This window comes from Scylla paramamosain, chromosome 14, assembly GCF_035594125.1.
Source record: "Scylla paramamosain isolate STU-SP2022 chromosome 14, ASM3559412v1, whole genome shotgun sequence".
Classification (NCBI taxonomy): Eukaryota; Metazoa; Arthropoda; class Malacostraca; order Decapoda; family Portunidae; genus Scylla; species Scylla paramamosain.
This window is the reverse complement of record NC_087164.1, coordinates 24654923-24679632: the sequence shown is the minus strand read 5'-3', so window position 1 is coordinate 24679632 and position 24710 is coordinate 24654923. Positions and strand designations below refer to the sequence as shown.

General features: G+C 34.2%; 1 protein-coding gene across 1 annotated transcript in view; it reads left to right on the top strand.

The window, feature by feature from the left end:
• Positions 1 to 24710, top strand: part of LOC135107138 (voltage-dependent calcium channel subunit alpha-2/delta-3-like) — a 219528-nt gene that overhangs the window by 187569 nt on the left and 7249 nt on the right. The window contains exons 28-38 of the mRNA XM_064016848.1: positions 5165 to 5204; positions 5484 to 5600; positions 6205 to 6317; positions 7567 to 7715; positions 9582 to 9851; positions 11201 to 11429; positions 11705 to 11842; positions 13904 to 13971; positions 15619 to 15648; positions 18168 to 18313; positions 19103 to 19295. Coding sequence (XP_063872918.1) covers positions 5165 to 5204; positions 5484 to 5600; positions 6205 to 6317; positions 7567 to 7715; positions 9582 to 9851; positions 11201 to 11429; positions 11705 to 11842; positions 13904 to 13971; positions 15619 to 15648; positions 18168 to 18313; positions 19103 to 19295 — 1493 coding nt within the window. The remainder of the gene's footprint in view (positions 1 to 5164; positions 5205 to 5483; positions 5601 to 6204; positions 6318 to 7566; positions 7716 to 9581; positions 9852 to 11200; positions 11430 to 11704; positions 11843 to 13903; positions 13972 to 15618; positions 15649 to 18167; positions 18314 to 19102; positions 19296 to 24710) is intronic.

Genomic DNA, 24710 nt, shown 5'->3' with positions numbered 1-24710 from the left:
ATTCCAGTGCTCGCACGAGTGGCAAGTTTGTTTTGCAAGTTTTGGTTCATTATTCTGATTAAACGTTTATTAAAATTTTAGTGGGTTATTGCAGTTGTACATTATAATGACCGTGCGTTGTCATGTACCCTACTGTATATATAACTTTATTCTGGTTATTGATGTTAACATACATATTATTTACAAAGATACACCATATAGTAGATCATTGCAGAAAACCTGTCCAAATCAATCCTATTATTTAAAAATTCTTATACTTTTCTCACTTTTGTTGACTTGCATAATTGTTCACCTTATCATGATGTTAACTGTGTAAATGATCTTTGCATTCTTCATTGTTATTTTACACTTACTGAGGTAACTATAAGAACTTACCATTCTCCCCCAAACTTTGTTTACTCGGTATTAGCTATTTTTCATTGAAAACATCTTTCATTAACATCAAAGTACATTAATCATACTTTACCACTCCCACACTACTTGTTTTACCTTTACATTGCTTAGGTTTCTCTCACATATGTTTTCATATATGTGCACTATTATGTGCCCATATTCTATCTTAAATTTAATTTAAGCATTGTAAGATATCATGCTCTTTACTTTTTTTTTTTTACCTTTATGAGGTTTATTCACAAATTGAGCAGCAACTTATAAAGCTTTTTGTCTCTGAATGACAGTAAAGATACTCAGGTGACCAAACTCTAACCCACATCCAGAGAGGAGTGGCAGTATGGAAGAGAGATAAGGAGATGAAGAGAAGTGAATTTGATGTCCTTGAGCAAGTCTCCTCCTCCTCCTCCTCCTCCTGCTCCTCCTCCTCCTCCTCCCCCTCCTCCTTCCCCTCCCCCTCCCCCTCCCCCTCCCCCTCCTTATTTGTACACCACCCAAGCATCTAAGCATTGAATCATCATACCATTGTTACATTATGGCAATGTAATATATATATATATATATATATATATATATATATATATATATATATATATATATATATATATATATATATATATATATATATATATATATATATATATATATATATATATATGGCCTCCACATTTTCCTGGATCTGTATCTGTGTAACCACTAAGCCATTACTCATACTTCAGTGTTCTTATTTAGCTGCACTGCCTGTTTAGAATAGTCAATGGTATGGACAGCAAAGATGCACATGTTTCTTTTTGTGATCAGGGCCAAACTTCAGGAATAACTTACACACACACAAAAAAAAAAATAAATAAATAAATAAATAAGTAAAAAAAAGTGACAATTGAAAACAAATTTAATTATATGTGTTTTTTTTTTTTATTATTAAAAGCCAAGTTCATTTTCATAATGCATCTATTAATAATGAAAAAAATAATATCACAAGATATAAAGTTTGCCCTAAAGATGAAAAGTATGTGACCCACAGGAGATTGTATTGTGGAGAAATTTCCCTTAGATGTTTTAATGACTATGATCATTGTGGTGTGATGAAGTTTGGACCTTCATTGTTGTTTAAAATGGATAAATCACTAATACATTTTTCCTAAGACATGCACCGAGGATAATCCAAACTTATTTCCACATTTCTTTCTCTCTCTCTCTCTCTCTCTCTCTCTCTCTCTCTCTCTCTCTCTCTCTCTCTCTCTCTCTCTCTCTCTCTCTCTCTCTCTCTCTCTCTCTCTCTCTCTCTCTCTCTCTCTCTCTCTCTCTCTCTCTCCCCCACTTTGAGGTAGTTATCTCTTTATTCCCCTAATAAGTATGCTTTGTATTGTGTTCCGCCCACACTAACTTTATAATTTCCTCACAACCAGTCCTGTGGCGATTTACATAATGCTTTTAAGGTACAGTATTTCAGGATTGGATTTTCCCTTTCTCTCTCTCTCTCTCTGTGTATTATTTATGCATTTATCTATATAGTAAGCTGACATCTCCATGAAAGATTAGGCGAAACAAGATGTCACGCCTTGTCCTGCAGTTGGATTGAAAATACAGAAGAAGGGTTTGCCATTCACATCACTCTTCCCTTTTTACTTGTTTTATGACACACATGGAGTACAGTGGCAGTATCTGTCATGCTATTCACATACACCTACACCTACATTTGTACTGACCATAAACAGCAGCTGTGTGGGCCTCCTAGGAATGGGCAAGAGAAGGTAATGTGCGTTTTACAAAAAAGGAAGTGGATGGCATGTTCCTCATCAGCAGATTTATTAGTTTTATCTGAAAACTGAAACTGAACCTCTGATCTTCAACATGATGGCATTAATATTAATGTTCCCTGTGGCTGGTTCATTCAACTTGAATCAATCATTAGTATGTTTTCCTATGTTTTCATATGTATGTATTATAAATATGTATGTTTACTTATGAACATTTATAGTAAATATGAAAACAGACAAGAAACATACATAACAAAACATCTTTCATATTAACAGCAGCTACATTATGATTGTATTTTATGTAACAATTTACCTTAAAATCCCTTGTGAAATGCAATGTACAAAAAAAAAAAAAATGTGAATAACCATAGACAGCTTGCTGTCAGACTGATATTTCTGTAAGTTTAATAGAAGTCATATCTAGTGTCAAAATCTTATATTTTCATTTATACATATGACCCAACTCATTCCTAAGCTGAATATGAAGATCTTTATAGCCTTTTTTTTTTTTTTTTGTGGCTGGAGATCCTGCATTCTTTCATTCTTTAGTTGCTTGTTATGTATCTATTATGTGATCCAATTAAAATTGTACATTTAATCGTTGTAATGCAAATTTGCATTCTTAGCAATTACATATATCAAAGAGCTAATTATTTTTTTATTTTGATTGTCACTAAAAATTCAGATTATTGTTTTTAATATGTGTAATTAATGATGTTGATTTTCTTGAGTGTGTTACAAGGATTACATATACAATGGTTTTAAAGAGTGCATGGGACAAATGAAATGTAATTACCTCTACAAAAAAGAAGTTTAAATGAAGTCATGTGGACAAACCATTACCACAGACATCATCATTATACAGAGATATATTTTCATGGTAATTTGTCAGCCACAATGTCATGTAAGGAAGATTTCTATAGAATTTTTCTTGCTAATTCATATTTTTGAAGAAATACTTAAATTTTCAGTCATCCTTACCACATAGTGCATTATACGGTCTATGTCTATTTGAAAGAAATTACTGTTCAATAGAGGTTCATAGGATTGTCAAAGTACTAAACCTTGTGATTGAGAGAACCAAGTCCCTCACACTTCTTCAAAGATGACTTCTGAAGTTGTTTCATGCACAAGTGATATTTTCTTACATTATTCAAATGAAGCCACCAGAAGATCCGTATGGTATCCATAAGTACTGCTGCATCATTCTAACCAAGTGGTTCTTAAACTTGGGGCTCTAGTAGTTTCCTGGCAGGGGAGGGGTGGAGGACTACAAGTGGTCAGAGATATTACAACAAACATCTGATCCATACACCCCTTTCCTGTCCTGAAGCCTCCTTGTACAGCACATATTACTCCATCTCTACCTTCTCTGATTCTCTTTATCAATACCTTACCATACACCTTACTTACCACACCCAATAGACCTCTGTAATTAGGGCATTCATACTTATCCCTTTTTTTTTATACAGTGGAACTACACTTGCTCACTCCATTGTAACAATGCTAGTCAGAAAACACACATTTAACAGTCTAAGTAACCACTCTGTGACACTGACCTCACCTGCCTTCAAACACTCCACTCCACATCCATCCAGACCTGGTGCTTATCCATTTTTCATTTCCCTTATTGCTGCCTGCACCTCCTCCTTCTCCTCCTCCTCCTATATAATCCATATAATTCAACCATATATCCATAAGCAATGTATAATTGTAAATATACACAACATAATGTGTGAACAATTTTCATGGGCAGAAGGACATGGGATCTATGTATAATGCAAAAAAGGGATGTGATGCAGAAGGTTTAAGAACCACTGTTCTACCATGTGTCCACACACACTCATCAACCTTTAACGTCATTGCTGTGTATTGCCACATTGTGATAACATTATTTAATCCTCTATTGCTACTTTAACATTATTATTCAAATTTATCATATTCCTTTGAATTTTGATGTAACATCTCCCTTTGTGGTATATCTCCAGTAAATACAACATTAGTAACAGTGATATTTTGATGTACTAAGGTACCATGCAGTACATACACACCCAGCCACACCATGACTAACAAAGAGCCCCAAGGAGAGAGAAATGTTCAATAAAACACAGACACATTTAGGGAAAAATATTTTCAAAATGTGTTTTGAAATTACCATATTATTGATAATTGCTTTATGAATACCTCTAAAGGATACAGATGTAATCTTCATTCACATGAGATATCTTGTGTAACTAAACATTTACAGAATAGCATACTTTGTAATGACTATTTGTATTATTACAGTATGGTGGTAAAGAAGTTCAAGATGTAAAAATCCATGATGTGGTGATTTGTAGTATGCAAGGATTGATTTTATTCCAAAAGCTAGAATAAGTTAATCTGAAAAACAAGATTTAGCTTTTGGCACACAAATATTAGATAATATAGCCATCTCTTTATTATATTTATGTTTATAGTATGTATTATGACATCTTATGTTTCATGCAGTTGAAATCATATATATATATATAGAGAGAGAGAGAGAGAAAGAGAGAGAGAGAGAGACTTTTTATAAGTTTGTTAGTATTCAGCACTAACTTATGTTGGACCTTGAAGGGCTTATGTCAGCTGATATCCTGCTAATAGTTATTTTAAGGTGGTCAGCATAATTTTCTGCAGTTTAGACATCTGTACGATGAAACTATGTAATACATAAATCATCAGATATATAACATAGACAGCAAAGTACTAATCAAAATAGCATTTGCTTATAATTTTCCCTCTACATTTTTCTTATATCTTATTACAATTGAAAGCTTGCCAGACCTGGAGCAGTTTCACTGTTTGTAATGTATTAAAAAAGGAACAGATATTCTCCATCCTCTGATTTTTATTGGTTGCATTAGTGTAGAATTTTTGCTGAACTGGTAATTCATCAATATAATTAAGATTTTTTTATTTATTTTGAGATTATTTAAATATTTTTTAAGTTGTACATGGGAATATTATACTAACACTTTTAACCATTGCAGCTTTCCTGGAGGATCACAGTTATATGATACTAATACTTTTGTATGCCCATATGCTTACCTGTCTTTGGAATTATTAAGTAATAATGTATATGCCATACAGTGGGTAGAGAGAGAGTGTGTGTGTGTGTGTGTGTGTGTGTGTGTGTGTGCTGTTCTTATCACAGAAATCACCATATCATGGATATTATATGATAGAATTACTGTATTAAAGGCAAATGGTATTCATAAGAGGACACGTTTGCTCTCCAATCATGGACATGATAAAGCCCCTGGTTGGTTGATAGTGCTGTACTAGTAGTAATGCCTGATTTCATTACAGCACGAGCAGCCAGAACTTTGGCATCACCACTGCCTTTGTGGCTACTCGTAGTGGACTGACTCGATGGATAGATAATCCATCAGAGTCTTCTTCTAGTAATGGCAACTCCAAAGAACCGTAAGTAGCAAAAATCTTGTTTTCAGTATTTAGCAATCTCTGATCTGATCTAGGTTATCCTTATGTTTGTTCCTTAAGACTCCTTCAAGGAGAGTTTCTCAGTAAGAGGCATTTCTAGCTGTTGAAAAGACCTTGAGCTGTGTTAAGTCTCCCTTGGTCTTTCTTTTGATATTTTTCTTTGATGTAAATAAAGATAATGCAAGCCAATCTTCATTTTGTTATCTCTGTGTCTATAGGTTATCATCCACTTGGATGGGTCTCCTTGTTCAGTAGAAATCTAATAAAGCTCACCTGATCTTTCTTACTGCATTTTTTCTTTAATTATTATTTCAACAACCAAAAAATGCTGTATACATCCCTCCCTTGTTTAAGCTAGTAGTAAGCTAAGAACCAAAGAGACTACTTGGAGATTGGCATCATAAACATGGTACATTGTGGAAGAAAAATGCTCATTGAACTGTCCTATCTATCATATTTGCAGGAAGGCTTTTGTTTTGTGTGATACTAGAAAATAATTTTCATGATTATGTTTTAATCTACTCATTGTTGTATTATTTCATTTCTGTCTTTCATCTTGTTTCCTTTGTTACTACTCCTGTCTCAGGCACTTTATGAAGGTGCACAATCGTGCTATTGATGAAGTGTGGTACAAGCGGGCTGTGGATTACTACAAAGAAGATCAAGATGCCTACGTTTACTCAGTTCCATTTGATGCTGGTTAGTATATGTACCAAATTTTTTCTGGTGTGATATGGAGTTGGTGTAGTTTTTGATAAATAGTTTTCCTCCTTTTGTGCAGTGTGCAGTGAAGTTTATCTAGGGTACAATTGCCAGTGCATGAGAAATTCATGATTGTACAGGTAAAGGTTGGCAATAGGCCTACTCTTCTACAGAATTATAAGATAGCCACCACCCTCCCACATTCTCAAGGGGCACTTATTTACACTCTGTGGAGTGGAACCAATGACAGAGGCCACTGCATCCACCTTCAATGTTTTACATGTGAAGATGGAGGAAGAGCTGGGAAAGACTTCAACTATAGGAATAGGAGTGAGCCAAGGATATGTATTGTCTCTGTGATTGTTTAATATATTTCTAGGTAGCTGTATGAGAGAGGTGAAAGCTGAAGTAGATGTCAGTGTAAGACTGAAGCAGAAAGGATTGGGGATGGGCTGTAAGAGCATGCCTGTTTGACAGTCTAACTAGCAGAGTAAAAAATAATTCCAAGGAGTGGTGGATAGTTTTCATAGGGTGCTCATAAAACAAAACAATAAAAAAAAAAAAAAAACTGAAGATGAATGCTGGGAAAAGCAAGGTGATGGTATTTGAGAGAAATATAGGTGTGTGACTTTAGGATATCTTATCAGGTGAATGTGCCACCTGTAGGATGGTGTAAGGTGGTGGTGGGAGGAGAGAGTAGAGGAGGTAAGTATAATTATCTGGTAACACTGCTAGTTAAACATGGTGAGATGAATAGAGATGATAGAGAAGGTTGTGAAAAGTAGTCAGGTCATAGGATCATTCACAAGAGTCATGAAAGGGAGAAGTGTGTCTGTGAATGTAAAGAGAGGGTTAAGGAATACTGGTCTAGTACCATCATTGACATATGGATCAGAGGCCTGGATGTGGAATAGGGCACAACATTCAAGAGTGTATGCTTTGAATGATTTGAGAGAGGCATGTGGAGTGACAAGATAGGAAAATGAGACCAATGAGTATATATAAGAGAGAATCATGTAGATGGAAGGATAGGGTAAAGGGGCATATGTGTGAAATAGGCCATGCACTTGAATAAGCAAGAAGAGAATGTCTGCATAGGAAGAGATGGAACCTCTTCTGTCATGGCCACCTCCTTTGGGGGATCCTTCCATAGGGAGTGAGGCATCAGAGAAATAGATAGATTGATAGGTAGTACTCCATCTTTCTGTTGAAAGAGAGATGCGTAATTCAAATGTCATCTCTACAGCAACTCGTGACCCAGATGAGGTACTGGTAACAGCCACACGTGCCATCTTTGTTGAAGAAAATGACTACAGAATGGCTCCTGCGGCTGTTGTGGGTGTCACCATCAAACACAGGAAATTCGTAGATTTCTTCAAAAATGAAACCTACAAGGTAAGTTAGTGTGATTTTGAATGTTATATATATATATATATATATATATATATATATATATATATATATATATATATATATATATATATATATATATATATATATATATATATATATATTGATGATATTTCACTCATAAATCATCTATCAAACACTAAGAATGTTTTGCGGTACCTGTGAAGAAGTCAAACACAGTACTTAATGCACTGGCATTCTCTCTCATCCAGTCCATGCATCCACCGGTAAGCCTCCAAAGCCTTGGTAGCTTACCCTGAAGAATTAGATGCCTATTGTTCTTATGTTGGATCTAGAAATGTTAATATCTTTTAACATGAAATTCTGTGAGATTTAAAAAAAATGACAATATTTTTTTATTTTTTATTTTATTTTATTTATTTATTCTATTTTATTTTATTAATTAATTAATTTATTTATTTTATTTATTTATTTATTTTATTATTTTTTTATATTTTTTTTATTTTATTTATTTATTTTTATTTTTATTTATTTATTTTTTTATTTTTATTTTATTTTATTTTTTTTTTTTTTTTTTGCTAGAGAAAGTACCTTACAAAATTTGGACCAACTTCTGGTGTTGATTGATTTTATGCTTTGATGTTTAGTATCAAATTTTTTTGCAGACAATCTGGAAACAAAAATTTGCAAGTTATTTATTTCCCATCCAGTTTGTGAAACATTTACAAAATATCAAGAGAGAGCTTATGTGAATGAGTGTGTGAGTCTAATTGTGTGAGTGCTTATGTGCACTGATGACAGTGACAGCTGACGGTAATGAAATGTTCCATTTCATCCATAATCATCTCTCTTTTATCTTTGTCTCATTTTTCAGTTAATGCATTATCATTAAGTAAATGAGATCTAGACAGAAACAGCACTTGCAAATTGTAGCAAACTGTTGCAGACAGGCTATCATTTTGTAGATGGGTCCTCCTGTCATGTGGCAGGATGCTGAAACACGAGCCAAAGCAGGACTGGCTGTGAGGTACCTTAGGGTCCAGTTGGCTTAGGCTTGCTCTTCTGGACTGGCTAATATAGGTTCAGACTCCAGTCATACCTTCCTTCCTTTATTTATGATAGATTAATTTCTCTGTTTTGTAATGGAGAATGTAGTTATTCATCCAGCGTCATTAGACTTATATATTATGATAAAATTTTCTAATAGCATTCATTGTCAGTGTATAATATTGTGTGATGTGTAGCTTCTTATTACCATGACACCTTCTCATGGAGTAATGGGAAATACTAAGAGTTAGATATCTGTTTTCCATCTTCTTAAGTATATTCACTACACTGTGTGTGTGTGTGTGTGTGTGTGTGTGTGTGTGTGTGTGTGTGTGTGTGTGTGTGTGTGTGTGTGTGTGTGTGTGTGTGTGTGTGTGCGTGCTTACCTAGTTGTATTGTACAGGGGACAAGCTAAAGCTTATTTTATCCTGTCTCCATAACCATATTTATCCAGTTTCTGGAACTTGAACTGTCTCAATAGAGGAGTATAAGAACACCTCAAAAGCCAAACTGGCATAGATTTTTAAAATCTCACAAAATTTTCATGTGAATATGCAGTATTTGATTTTTCAGGTAAGAATAGAATACCAAATGTACTTAGACTGTAATATGCTTTTGTAAAATTAACCTTTGTCAAGTGCTAGTATCTAACTTACTCATCATGGGATAAACATTCTTATACCTGAAAGTATATTTTTACAGCTGTACTGTAACTAATTCATAGATTAATTGCCTTGTAATAAAGATCAACAGCTGTGAGTCATAGTTATTCAAAGGTTAACGATTTGATAATCATGTATAGTATCAGCTAATACCTTATAACCTAACCTCAACCATTCTCAGTGCCCCTCCTACCCCAGTCGGAACTCAAGCTGCAAGAAAGCCAAAACGTGTGAGAGCAAGTCATTGAATTGTTACCTACTAGATGACAATGGCTTTATTATTGCCTCAGAAAATGAGGATGACACTGGCAAGTTCTTTGGAACACTTGAAGGTACAATCATGGAATCATTAGTCCAGAGTGAAGTGTACAAGAAAATCCAGATATTTGATTACCAAGCAGTATGTCTGGACACACAAGAAAAAAACAGCATGGCTTCCATCCTTACCACAGTAAGTGAGACAAAGTTGCTGTTAGTATTGATATACTAAAAGGTTATTATTCTAACTTGTGATTTACTTGAATTTCTGCATTTGTAGGGATATAATAGAGTAGAAGTTATGTAATATTTCAATGGAGGCAATAGAAATTTTTAGTTTTATTGTTTTATTAACAGTTCAGTATGTATGAGAAACTAGTATGTGGCATCCTGCTTTTAGGCACTCCATTGTTATTGTAATACATGGTGTAAGACCACTGCTATTTAAAACAAGATACCATATGATTCAGCCTTGGTTTGTCCACTATAATCTACAGAACATTTTCTTTCTGAAATTATTTTTCATAGTTGTAGAGAACTGCTAAGCTTAGATGTAGCTAATGTACAGTCAAAGACTAAAGTCATATCAAGGTTTTGTTGGAATATAAAATATAACATGTGAAACATTATGGAAATCAGAATGCAGTTACATGCTAGTGGTTGGCAAGCCTGAATCCCTTAAGTTACTGTTTAGATAATGGCTCAAAGCTTCATATCTGCCACTGATGAAGTAATAGTTGAACCAAACCAAAGATCAGAAGATTTACTGTATCAAGGTTTCATATATGATGTGGAATGCATAATTTACTCAGCACAGCAATGATTTAGACATCTCTAGTACTGTGTATCATATGGGAAAGTCTTGCAATTCAGCTGAAAATATATCAAACATCATGTGCACTTCAGACACTGCTTCAAAGACATGACTGGTTCAAAAGGCATTGAATGTACAGTCATACCCTGGGTTATGTCCTTAATCTATTCCATGACCCAGAGTGCAAGTCAGATCTTCATTTCCCATGGAAATCAATAGCAAATTGATTAATCCATTCCAGAAAATTTTGAAAATTTTCTCTAATACCACTTACATTACAACCAAATGGATATAGAATGGTAATAATATGAGGTATCTGAAACAAAGATCATGAAGTAATGTCAAAATTATGATTCTCTCTCTCTCTCTCTCTCTCTCTCTCTCTCTCTCTCTCTCTCTCTCTCTCTCTCTCTCTCTCTCTCTCTCTCTCTCTCTCTCTCTCTCTCTCTCTCTCTCTGACTACAACTCTTTGATGGCTTAGGAGTAATCCCAAGCCACCTATAGCATCAAAATGAAGATCAAGACTGCTCATATTTTACAGTGATCTCCTTTTTTTCAATGGTTATCATGCTTTTCTTCTTAAATATCTTCGTAAATATTGGTTAATAAGATATTACATTGGTAGTTGGAGTTGTAGGAATAAAATGGATCTGAAGCATTTTTCTGTATAATGCAACTGAAGTCATAGAAAATATTTTAATTATTAACCCTTGTCATTCCATCCACAGCCAATTCAGACATTGAAGTGGTTTGCCAGTTGGGTCATGGGTAATGTATTTTGGGTACTTGTGAAAACACAGCTGTATACTCTTTGGGATCCAAATGAAGCTTGGGCATATGCTCAAGGCCAGTGGGATCCTAATGCAGCACCAACCGATGAAGTTACTTACTCCAAGGGACCCATCAACTATCAGAGTGCTTTTGGTGAATACCAAGAAATGTTACCTGATGAGGCTGGTAAGCAGACACATTTCAACATTTTAAGTCATAATGACAGTAATGTGATAGGGTTTAACATACTTGCAAAGTTAGCTCATAATGAAATGTTAGGTGTCTCATGTAGCCAGCAGTGTCTTGGCTTGACCACTATTTTGATTTTTTCCTTTCTTGTAGAGTAAAGGCTTATTTCTGTCGGTCTTCATTATTGTATTTTTTACTGTATGGATGAATTTGGGTAAATAGAGTTTATTTCATGATACTTTGATCACTCCATGGTCTCATCTTGTTCCCAGTAATAACTGATGAAAGCTCAGGTGAAGGTTCAGGAAAAGACCCTGAGGAAGATGGTTCTGGTAGAGAAGGTTCTGGGGAAGAAGAAATACCTCTTTATGAAGGGATATTGGAATATGAGGTTCAAGACTACTTGGATGGTTGGTAGTAATAATGATTGGCCCCTGAGTGGTTGTTACAGTGTGGGCTTATACTTGTGGTTTAAATTACAGAAATTGCATCATCAGTTGCAGCTCTTGTAGTGATTTTCCAGTCAATCTCATTGAAGACTAATGCTCTCAAGTAACCTGTGATGAAATAATAGTGTTTCATGAATAACATTATTTCTGTCTCCTTCCTATTAACCATAGTTACTTAAATTTAAAGGTTTGATTTGTGAGTGTCTAACAGACTAACAGTTTTTAAGAATTAAAATCTTACTTACTGTATACACTAATATTTATTTTCATAGAAGCACTTCCTGCAAATGGTGTGCCATCTCAGAAGAGTGGAACACATGATTTTATCTCATTGGTGAAAGAAATGATAAGTCACTGTTTCAAAGAACTCAGTGAAATATTCTATGAAACTGCTCAATATTAGAGAATTTATTGTAAATTTACATAAAAATATTAGAACATAAGAAAATAAGGGAAGCAGCAAGAAGCCATCAGGCCTACATGTGGCAGTCCCTCTATGAAACACACTACATACGTCCATCTATCATCCCCATTCATAAATTTGTCTAATCTTCTTTTAAAGCTTCTTAATGACTCAACTCTGGTTATTGGTTATTGAATCCATTCCATTCATCTACCACTCTATTTGAAAACCAGTTCCTTCCTATCTCTTTCTTAAACCTAACTTTTCAAGCTTGAACCCATTATTTCTTCTGTCCTGAGAATTTTGCCTATGTCATCTTTGTAATATCCCCTATACAGCCTAAAGATGTCTATCATGTCCCCTCTTAACCTACATCTCTCTAAGGAATGTAAATTTAAAAACTTAAGTCTCATTTCATAAGGAACACCCCTCATCCCCAGTATCCTTTTTGTCATTTTCCTTTGTACTGATTCTAATAGATCCATATCCTTCCTGTAATATGGGGACCAGAACTGCACAGCATAGTCTAAATGAAGGGTCTGACCAGCACCAAATAAAATTTTAATGTGACTTCTGGACTTCTACTTTTAATATTCCTCTAAGTTAATCCTAATACCCGATTGCTCTATTTCTTGCCTCTACACATTGTTTTCTTAGACAGAGATCAGAGCTAACTATAAATCCTGAATCTTTTTTGTTCACCAAACTTACCAGAGCTTTGTTTTTTATTGCATACCTACTATATGGGTTTCTTCTGCTTACACTAAGTATTTTGCATTTGCTAATATTAAACTGCACATGCATCTATCTGTCCATTTGTTCTTGCTATCCAAGTCTGCCTGTAAGGCAGTGGCATCCAGATCTGACCTAATTAACATACTCATTTTAGTGTCATCTGCAAATTTACTAACATCACTATTAATCACACTATCTATGCATACTTATACCCTTACATACATAATCTTCTTGTGCTCACATTCTCACTCATTGCCACTTTGTGGAAGTTTATGGTCACATTCTTTAGTATGTAAACTTTGTTTAAGATTCAGATACTGTACAGTCAGAAAACTACAAAGCATTTTTCTTGGGCATTCATTTTAATGTAAATACCAAACCTTTGGAATAGCACTTATTACACATTCAGTTTAAGTTGCTGTATACTACTGGTGTTCCAGAACAAAAGTAGGTGCTCAGTAATTCTGGCCTGATTTAATTTGAAGTATTTAAGTTTTTTGTTAATATATATATATATATATATATATATATATATATATATATATATATATATATATATATATATATATATATATATATATATATATATATATATATATATATATATATATATATATATATATATATATATATATATATTTATTTATTTATTTATTTATTTATTTATTTATTTATTTATTTATTTATTTATACTTTGCAGTACTCCAAGGATGCTACAAAGCTGAGGAATTTGTGGCAGTAACATACTGATTTACTTAATTTATCTTGAATGATGTGATCCTAGTATACTACATTGATTCCTTTTTATGAAAAGCTTCATTCACATGCTAATGTCACACTATTGAGTATTTATGAGCACTTATTATTGTACTCTTTTTCCACAGGCATTCCAACTGAGGATACCAAACACCCTGAATTACCAGATGATATTGGTGACTTTCCTTCCCTTGAGGTAAGGCAACTTTTCTTTCCCATGATCCTTTTAATGTTTTGTATGGAGGATAACTGCAACCAACATTTTTAGTAAATTCCCAGCCCTGTCATGTGTTGCTCTTTTCACTTGTTTTCCAGTGTTTCAAAATAGCTCCAACTAATGTATCAGCTTCTTTTTTTCTCATGTACGTACAATGAAAGCATCTACAGCTTTTGACACAACACATGTGCTAAGCAGGAAACAGGTTAGCAGTTCATCTCATATTTCTGAAAAGAAAACTAAAATTAGTATTTGGTGCCTTCCTGCCTAGCATTGATATGGCTGCATAATGAGCCTACAAGAATTTTCTTTTGTTTATTCATTTTCATTTATTTATATTTTTTTTTTTCTTTTTATTTTGTTTCTATAGTGGATTTGTGATTTGTTCACACACTCCTTAAATTATTAGGACATATCACAAGGCGTTCCCACCTCTGTATCTACATGTACTTGGGCCCTTATGACATTGATGACAGGGAATGAATGATTGTGTTAAGTTTCATAGATCACCACTAGACATTTAGGAAGATTTGACTGGAATATATTGTGTGACTTGTAAATAAATTATGATGTAGGTGCGCAACAGTTGAAGGAAAATGGAAATCTTTTACAAAGGAATCAGTGCCCGTAAAAAATGGAAATGTTTGTGAGTTGTAATATACTGTATGGTGTTTGATGTGACCATGGCATTTCTCAGTTTATTTGATGGATATGTGATGATCCAGGAAGCTCAATAAAAATTAAAGCCAGAGTTAGCAGAAATCTCATAACAATATAGTCTTATCAAATCAGAAGATATTTACTGTCTCTTTTCAGTCAGGAAGCTGAAATTTGATTAAATCATGAGGCTATGATTATGAAAAATCCAAATAGATGAGATAATCAAATTAAAGAAGCTTTAGAGATTTTTATTGAAAATAAAAACAACATCTGTTGTCAGAGGAGATCAGTAAAAATATAAAACACTACATGGAAGTATGTATTCATATAGAATGGAGCACACTGGAGGAGAATTTAGGCTGCTAAGGTGATTGGGTTGCTTCTTGAGAACTGTTTGTGACAAAAGTACTGTATTAAGTAGCACTTTTATGAAAAGTTCATGAGAGATGCAGATAATGTAAAAAAAGCATAGAGTATTAACAGTATAGTCTTAAAAAGACTCAAGTAAACCATGTTCAGGTGGTTTGGACATATGGAAAGAACCATGGTAAAAGTGAAAGTCTACTTTTATATAGGTTTTATCAATTGATAGAAAATGATAAAATAGAAATATAGAAAGGTAGGATGTAAGTGTTTGAGAGGGAGAGATACAGCTATTGAATGTCATGACTGAGGACTGTATGCGTGACCATGACTTAGGAGAGTTCCCATAAAGATGTCTTGTATTATTTTTATTTCTATTTTAGTTATATATATATATATATATATATATATATATATATATATATATATATATATATATATATATATATATATATATATATATATAAAATATCATCATTTTCCTTTCACTATATGTTCTCTGAACTTATGTTATATTTTGAATGTGGATGGTGATTGCTGTGATTGTGACTCACTCTCTGCTTCTCTGTGTTGCTCCTCACTGCTGTGTGGATGGGTGTCTAGAAATTGAAGAAGAAAGGCTACCCGATCCAGGTGACAATTCCCTTTGTTCTCTTCCTTTAGTTTCATCCTCTTGCTCCCCTCTTTCAGCTCTTCTTGCTCTGCTTCTGCTACCTGTTGCTCATCCATGTCATTCCTTCTTTAAGGCCTTAGTCCCCGTCCGCAGCACCCTTATATTAATAAGAGCTCCTCTACAAGTTGGAACCTCAGGACTCCACTACATTATACAACTGAGAAATTATGTATTGCATATTTGTGATATCTCTGAACAAAGTTTGCTGTAATTTGATGGTGACAAGTGACTGCTTTGATGCTGTAATGAAGAGCTTCACCTGCCAGGAATTACCTGTAGATGTGAACTCTTGAGCTGGAGTGCACTTTGCTACAGTTCATCAAGATTTGTCATTAAGGCCAACAAAAGCTCAGGTTTTACTACAAGACTAATGGTTTTACAGTGGTAGGTATCAGTTTTGTGATGCCAGAAATTGGAAAAGTGTTGCATTACAAGTGTCCTTTTCTTTGTCTCCATTTTGTATCCTGTGATGCAGCACAAGAGCACCAAGTCAGTCAGCATACTGGTCTATTTTAATTTTTTTCCAAAATGAAATTGCTTGAAATCTACTGCAGGCTAAAGCAATATATTTAAGAGAACCACCACTCATCTTTTGCCTTCCAACTCAAGCTTAAAGAGTGGCATATTTTCCTTACTTTCTAATGTAACGTAACTGGCTGATGACACTACACAGACACAACAGCATGCTGGAAGCATGGTGCCCAGATTTAGTAAATATGAACATTATAATATTATTTCATTATTTCATAAATAGCAATTGGATTTGTCTTCAGATTCTTTCTGGCTTTATGAGTTACTATTTATTTTGCGCTGAAAGCTTGGTGCTGAGTGCTCAGAGTAGAACAAGGCCCCATTTGTGTTGTTGGCAGAGGTCTATGACTTTATTTCATCTGCTGAACTAAAATGTCACATCTGCAATAATATTTTGTGATGCTGCTTCCTGCCACACTACATGTTTCATGCCAGATTATTCATTGCTTGCTGGGATGGATGCGGCTGCTTCCTTCATCAAGGAATTTGTCTTCATCAGGTGTTGAGCATAGAGCTTTATTGTCTGCTCATTAACAGGAATATAGTCTGGAAACTTGTATCAGTTTTTATTGCTCTCTGTAGATATGCAGTAACTTCATGAATGTAATTAAATATATTCTAGTCTTGTATCATATATGAGAAATAGTTGGAAAATGTAATCATTAGAAGAGTCTCAGATTTGGTAATTAATTATTTTATTAGTTTTCCCAAAATTGCCAAGTCCATAACTAACTTACTCATTCTGTAATCCTTAATTGGCAGCCAGTGTGCTCTGAAGTTATGCAGGTTCACAGAAACTAGATTTTAGAATTGACGATTTCCTGTCTCCTTTCTTTGAAAAATTTATAAATATTCTTTTGAGGATTTACAAGAATATCCAGAAACATTATCATATTTCTAAGAAAATACATATTTATAGTAACCTATGTGATGTTTCATCACTTGTTTAAACTTACCTCAATCGTGATCTAGCAGTCTGCAGTAACCTCACTTTACTTGCTCCCTTTAATGTATGAATAATGACTCACTGGATGTGACATAAAACTATTTCGTTCATTTTAATCTTTGAATGAATCTGATTTACTATTTTATTGTGGATCACAATCAGTCTATTAACTAAGTATCAAACAGAAACTATATTTTTGAACCAGCAATTAACCAGAGCAAGTGACTATTAGAAACTGACAGCATGTAATAAATGGATATCAGAACTGAACAAGTTAGATATGGATCACTAAGTATGGAGAAATCACTTTATTATTTATTTTATTTTATGTATTTATTTTTATTTACTTATTTTTTTCAAATAAATTAACACATTGCAAGAAAATCCAAGAATGAGACTCTACTGTTTCTAATATCATTCTAGCAGTATTTGTAATACATTAAAATGCTATGCTTTAGTAGTACATTAAATTATAAGGTTTTAAAAGATGTTTTTAATGTTTAAGACATTCTTCTCGTCATTGCATTAGATATTGGATTTTGCCCTCTTTGCAATAAAAATAGCATTCTTAATACTTTAACACATGCAATGTGTGATATTTTTAAGTAAGGTAATTGTAAAAAAGATATTTGTATCATAATTTGCATGTGATTCAGTAAGTTTTTATTTATTTATTATTTATTTATTTATAATTATTAATATTATTAATATTATTATTATTATTTTATTATTTATTTATTTATTTATTATTATTACTTTTTTTAAGCTTTTTGGTAATTACTTTAGATTGAGGACTATCAGACAGGTGCCAGGGTTGTACTGAAGCCCACACTTGCATCACACAACCTGCACTCCATCTACTGAAGCCAGCCTATTTGAAGCTCACTCCACTACAGCAAGGCGGAAAATTTTACTTTCACACCTTGATCCTTATTTTCTCACCATTAGGGTACTCTTATTTTAGGTTCACATTTTCTGGACTAAGGTTTATATTTCTTTCAGCTGGCATACATAAACAAAACCCACCCACGACCATGCGACAAGACTGTGTATTTATATAAACTTCAGAGCAAAAAGTTGAAGCAAGATGGATTATACAAGCCCGTCAAGGGAAAACTGTCTAATTGCCATACCAATGGATGTGGCAGGTAAGATGTGGACACCTGTGAAGTTCAGATGGCAGAGTTAGATAAGTGAAAATGTAGTATAAAGATTGAACAATGAATTAGATATTTGTATAGAAAATACTATAATGTTTTCTGTAGACCTTCTCTTGAGATGAGTTAAATACAGGAATATCCTTTAGTAATCATTAAATATACAACTCACAAAGTTCATTTTAGGATTGTTAGCACATGGCCCCTCGATTCAAGCAGCCTCTCATTTTTTTTGAAAGTTTGAGTCTTAAATGTGTGGCAACTGATTTACTGTGACTTTTTGTTGTGAGGTGCAAGTAACCCTTGGATGCTGTCAGTTAGCCTCTTGTGATAATGTAATGCAGAGTGCAATACATATATTCTCTCTCTCTCTCTCTCTCTCTCTCTCTCTCTCTCTCTCTCTCTCTCTCTCTCTCTCTCTCTCTCTCTCTCTCTCTCTCTCTCTCTCTCTCTCTCTTTTTACAAGGACTCTTTATATTCTTGTTTGAACCAGATGAACATATCATGAATAATAATGTGAAATTCCAGGTTACACTGAAGAGATGTAGGGATAGTGTAAATTTCCAAATGATAATAGTTGTCATTTGCAACTTTGCCATGAGTTACATAATATTAGAAACACTGGATTTACATAAATGAATTAAGTTAACTACCCTTGAAGTTTTAATATAGTTGTAAATTTGATTTCAGATTCTGCAAAATAAAGATTACACAGTCATCTTTAGAATATGAAGTTTTCACCTTTGTGTCTTACATTTTCTTTGGTTCTCTTCTATCCAGGCCTTTCAGTGTACAAAAGGTCATCTCAACCAATCTGATTCTTGTGGCTGTCAACAGTCTATGTCCATGTGAATCAAGAAAAGTTGACATTGAGCCTGTAGAGGTTGAGCACAATGAAACAACTTCCTGCAATCGACTGCTTATGCAACATTATCGAAAACGACCTCAGTCTTGTGTCAACTACCATCCCGATGTGAGTATAACCTGCCATTAGTATCATTATACTTTCTTAAAGATAAATTTTTATGAGCTCATGTATCTGCTATCTACATCACTCATGGTTTTCATTTTTATTTCATCAAGCTGTTATGTGATTGACTTTCTATTCCATAGATTTTTTTCTCAACACTTAATTATACAGTGAATAGTAGGTAGATTCATTATTGACTATAGACAGCCAAATACTCTTTTTTTTTTTTTTTTTTTTTTGTGTGTGTGTGTGTGTGTTAGGGAAATCAGTCAAAGGCATAAAAATGCTCAGAATGCCTCTAAAAAAAAAGACAACAAAAAACAGAGTCAGAAGAGTTAGTTTAGTTTTTGAGGTGTCTTGATGAATGTGCTCTACTCTGGAACTCAGATTGCCAAAGAATTTAATTTTACTTAGTTGGAGGAGATAGTTGAGCAATACTCAACACAGATAAATTTAATGTGAGAATGAGAATGAAGGCTTGGCCAGATGGTGGAAAATTATGAACTCAAAAGAGTCTGGACACAAGAGCAAATCAAATAATTGCACACACAGATGTAACAGCCAACTTTGGATTGAAATTGAGGATAGAGGAGGTAAGAGAAAAGGGTCTATTGTCAGTGAACTCCAACACCTGGGTATCAGTGGGATAAAAAGGTGAGGCTTGGAGCAAAAGTTTATGTTCCATAAGTTAATGATATAAAGTTAGAGGAGGTATCTAGACAATTCAGATCAAAACCCAAAAGACAGCCTGGCATAGGAACATTTATTGTCTCCTTCCCAGATTGGGATTACAAGGATGTGATTTCTTTCCTGCCATAACTGTATAATTTTGGTGATAAGAATTCACAAATGTTTTTAGTGTGTAGTAGTGATGTATCGGATATCTGCCTTCACAGCTACATCTACAGAGCATATGCAGTCAAAATACTATCTACATTTGCATTTCTAAAACAACAAAAGATCTGCATCAATATTTGCAGCCAGATTTTCAGATAACTAAAACTCCACCTCCATGTCAAAGAAATGTGGAGGTTGCAGATCTGGTGTATTTACTTCGTTGTATTGTACAAGGCTTGAGCCAAAGCTCATTTTGTCCTGTCTCCATAACCATATTTATCCAGTTTTTCTTTAAACATGTGTACACTGTTTGCTGCAACCACCTCTTCCTTCAAATCATTCCAGATTTCAATAGTTCTATATGGGAAGCTGTATTTCTTGATGTCACTTGAACATCCACTCTTCTTTTTTTCCCTTCCTATGCCCCCTCGTCCATCTGTCTCCCTCCTCCATCTGTGGTATCAAGTCATTTCCGTCTATTCTTTTTATATTGTTTACTAATTTGTACATTGTTATCAGGTCTCCTCTTTCTCTTCTCTCTTGTAGTGTTGGTAATCCTATCTCTTCAAGTCTTTCTTCATAGCTGAAGTCTTTCAATTCTGGTAACATCTTTGTTGCTATCCTCTGTATTCTTTCCAGTTTCCATATATCTTTTTTTTTTCTATGTGGAGCCCAAACTACTACTGCATATTCCAATTTAGATTGTATCATGCTTGTTATAATTTCCTTCTTCATTTCTTTATCTAAATAGTTAAACGCCATCCTAATGTTTATTAACAAGCTGTATGTAGAGCCAAATATCCTGTTTATGTGCCTTTGAGGTGATAGTATGTCCTGAATCATTACTTGAAAATCTTTTTCTTCATTACTTTTCATTATTATTTCTCCTCTCATTTTGTACTTCCACGAAGGTATCTTTTTACTTTTCCCACTTCCAACATGGCATTTTCTGGTATTGAATTCTAGTTTCCATCTTTGGCTCCATGCATGTATCTTGTCAGTATCCTTTTGTAACTCCTTGCTGCCATTTTCATCCTTTATTATTTTCATTATTTTTGCTTCATCATCAAACAAGTTTATATAACTATTTAGATTCTCTGTCATATCATTTACATATATTTGAAACATAATAAGAACCAACACAGATCCTTGCAGTACCCCACTTGTCACTCTGTGCTAACTTGATTTTCTCTCTGATTACTGTTCTCATTTCTCTCCTTTGTAAATAATCCTCCATCCATCTCAATGTTGCTCCCTTTAATCCTCTTCCATTCTCTAGCTTCCACAAAAGACTTTTGAGAGGAACTTTATCAAATGCCTTTTTGAGATCCAGGTATACCACATCAACCTATCCGTCCCTCTCTTGCACTCCATCTATTACTCTCATATAGAAGCTCAGTAGATTTGCAACACAGGATCTCCCTTTTCTGAATCCAAATTGCTTTTCTGTAATTATCTTTTCACCTTCTAGATATTGCACCCATCTGTCTTTGATTACTATTTCACAATGCTTGCTCACAATACTTGTTAGTTACACTGGTCTATAATTTAATGGTTCCATTTTATTTCCCTATTTGTATATTGGCACCATGCTAGCTCTTTTCCATTCCCTTGGTACTTTTCCTTCTCTCAATGAGCTGTTAATTATATCCATATGGATTCTTCCATTTGTTCTTTGTATTCTTTTAATGTCCATCCATTGATGGACATTAATCTGGTCCCATAGCTTTTCTAACATCCAGCTCTTCCAGCAGTTTCTTGATTTCTTGTCTCTTTACTTGTATCTCCTGTATTCCCTCATTCTGTGATACCACTTTTAGTGCCACAAATTCAGTTTCCTTTGTAAACACAGATTGAAAACTCTCATTTATTAGTTCATTCATCTCCTGAGTAGTTTCATAAATTCTTCCTTCCCTTTTTAACCCGTTTATGCCATCCTTATGTTTCATTTCCCATTTATGTATCTGTAGAAGAGATTGGGTTCTTCCTTGCATTTTCTTACTATGTCACTTTCAAAGTTTCTTTCTTCTCTTCTCATTATACCACATTCATTCCTTGCCTTTTTGTATTCTTCTCTAGCATTTCTGTTCAGTTGTCTCATCATTTTCTTCCATGCCTTGTCCTTTTTCTTTATTGCTGCAACACACCTGGCATTATACCATTCATTTCCAAGTTTTCACTTTATAACTTGGCACAAACTGTTGCACCCCTCTCTTTAATTGCTCAAAAATATCTCATATTTTTCTTGCACTACTTTACTTTCAAATAGCTCTTTCCTTAATTTTTCCATAAAATTTATTAATTTCTGCAAAGTTTGCCTTAGCATAGTTCTGTCTCTCATTTCTGTATTGTTTTTTTCCTGTGCAACACTTTTTCCTCCTGTGGTACTATTTCTATTATCACATGATTGCTTCTTCCCAATGAACTCAGACATTGTATATCTGGTCTACTTTCTGGGTTTTTTGTAAACATTAAGTCCAAATGTGATGGTTCTTCTCCTCTGCATCTCATAGGCTCGTTCATCCACTGTCACTGTATTCACCATCATAGTTGTTTTCTTTTTCTCTTTCCTTCTCCTTCTTCATCTCCTTCATATCACTGGATATCTTTTTTACATTGTCACCACCCACTTCTCTTTCTACATATTTCTTCTTGTATTTTCACTTTGCCTCTTCAGTTTTCCACGCTCGTTTATTCGTGTGCGTTACGCTGAGGTCCTCTTCCTTGAAGTGTGTGTATGTGTGTATCCACTTCCGCATCCATAACTGCGGATGAGGAGGTAAAAGGAATCTGCAACCACATCCTCATCCACAGATATTGATATTTCAACATCCACAGTCTTATCAACAATCACATTTTATGAGAAATGAGTATCTATCCCTGCCTCCACATCCATGGAGCTCTAAACTTTAGTATCCGATACATCACTAGTGTGTGGTATGGTGTTAATAGTACAGCAGGTTATCTTTAGAGTGCCAGATGCAACTACACCCTGTGTTAGTGAGATACAGAAGGAAACAGGCAGAGGGGACACAAGAAGGGCCAGCAGTGAGTTTGTAATACCCTCTCAATGCCTCTCCCCCGTGGGAGTTTGTTGCACATATCAGGCCGTTGTGTGCCTGTCTGAGATGATATTTTGCTCTGTAATTGTTCTGCTTTCATCATAAAACTTATAAAATCTTAATTCTCTCTAATTTTAGAAGCACGTTTTTATTGTTTTGTGTTTTTAATTTTTTGTTTGTGACCTTTGCTTTCTACAGCTGGAACTTTTCATGTGTGTGGTCAAATAACAGAATATGAAATATACTGGTAAAAGGTAATTTAATCTCTTAAGTCTAATATGTGATATTAATGAAAAGGTAGGTATACTGTAATGAGTTCTATAACTTCATTAATGCAAATCTTTTTTCAGGATCCACTTTCACTCTCAGTGTCTGTAGATTGCACAATAAACATCATTAAATATCATACATCCAGCTGCGACTTCTAGACCTAAGACAAGCATAAAAGTTCTTTTGAGCAGAGCCTGTCACAACTTAAAGTATTGCTATTGTTCCAGGACTGACATTAAAGAAGGTAGCACTCCTACCAGTCAACATTATGAAAATAATAAACCTTAGTTTATGTGGCTTCTCTCTTCATTTATATTTGCCAAATACTCAGAAATAATTAATGTTCAAGCAAATGCTATTATACAAAAATTAAAGTGGTTGAGGTGTTTGAATTGCTGCACTTTAGTCAAACCAGCATTAAGATTTGATATTTCAGCATCAATTCACTTGTTTAGAACACACACGCACACTGTCTCACAACTCAGTTGAAAGCATCTTCACTTGCTGTTCAACAGGCATAGATTCAAATCCTTTTCAATGAGCAATTGCTATCCCCTTGAGTAAGGGGATGAGGTGATATGTTGTCTCACTTTTACCTTTGGATAAATCCCTATGAGCTCTGAGCTCCTGGGATGGTAACAGCTGGCAGTCAGAGAGATCAAGACAAGACTCATGTACAATACACACACACACACACACACACACACACACACACACACACACACACAAAAAAAAAAAAAAAAAAAAAAAAAATGGGGCGGGAAGAATGTTCATTAAGGTGCAAATGAATAAATGAACAGTCACGTCAGGAATTCAATGAGCAATGATGCAATGCATTTGAGAGAGGGAAAGAAAAAAGTAGGCTTTCATGAAAAATATTGCAATAAGAGGAGGCCCAGAAAGAAAGCATGGAAAAAGAAAGTGAATATGTACTTTAGGTAAAGAGAAATTTATTCAGGGCTGATTCTGAGAAAGAAAAAAAAAAAATTTATTTGATTTGAGGATAGAAAAATGGAGTTCATTAGTAAAAAGACAAAAAAAAAAAAGGATATAAAGAATGCCAAATAATTATCAAGAAACTAATGACCAGCATGAAAATTCTAAATTCATAGATAGGTTGTGAAGGTGGTAGAGATGGATTCTTATACTGAAGGAGAAACTAGGACCCATAATGCAAAGAACCTGGATGTTGATTGCAGCAGAAAGAATTCTGGTTAGATAATTATGTTGAAAGAAATGGTAGAGTACA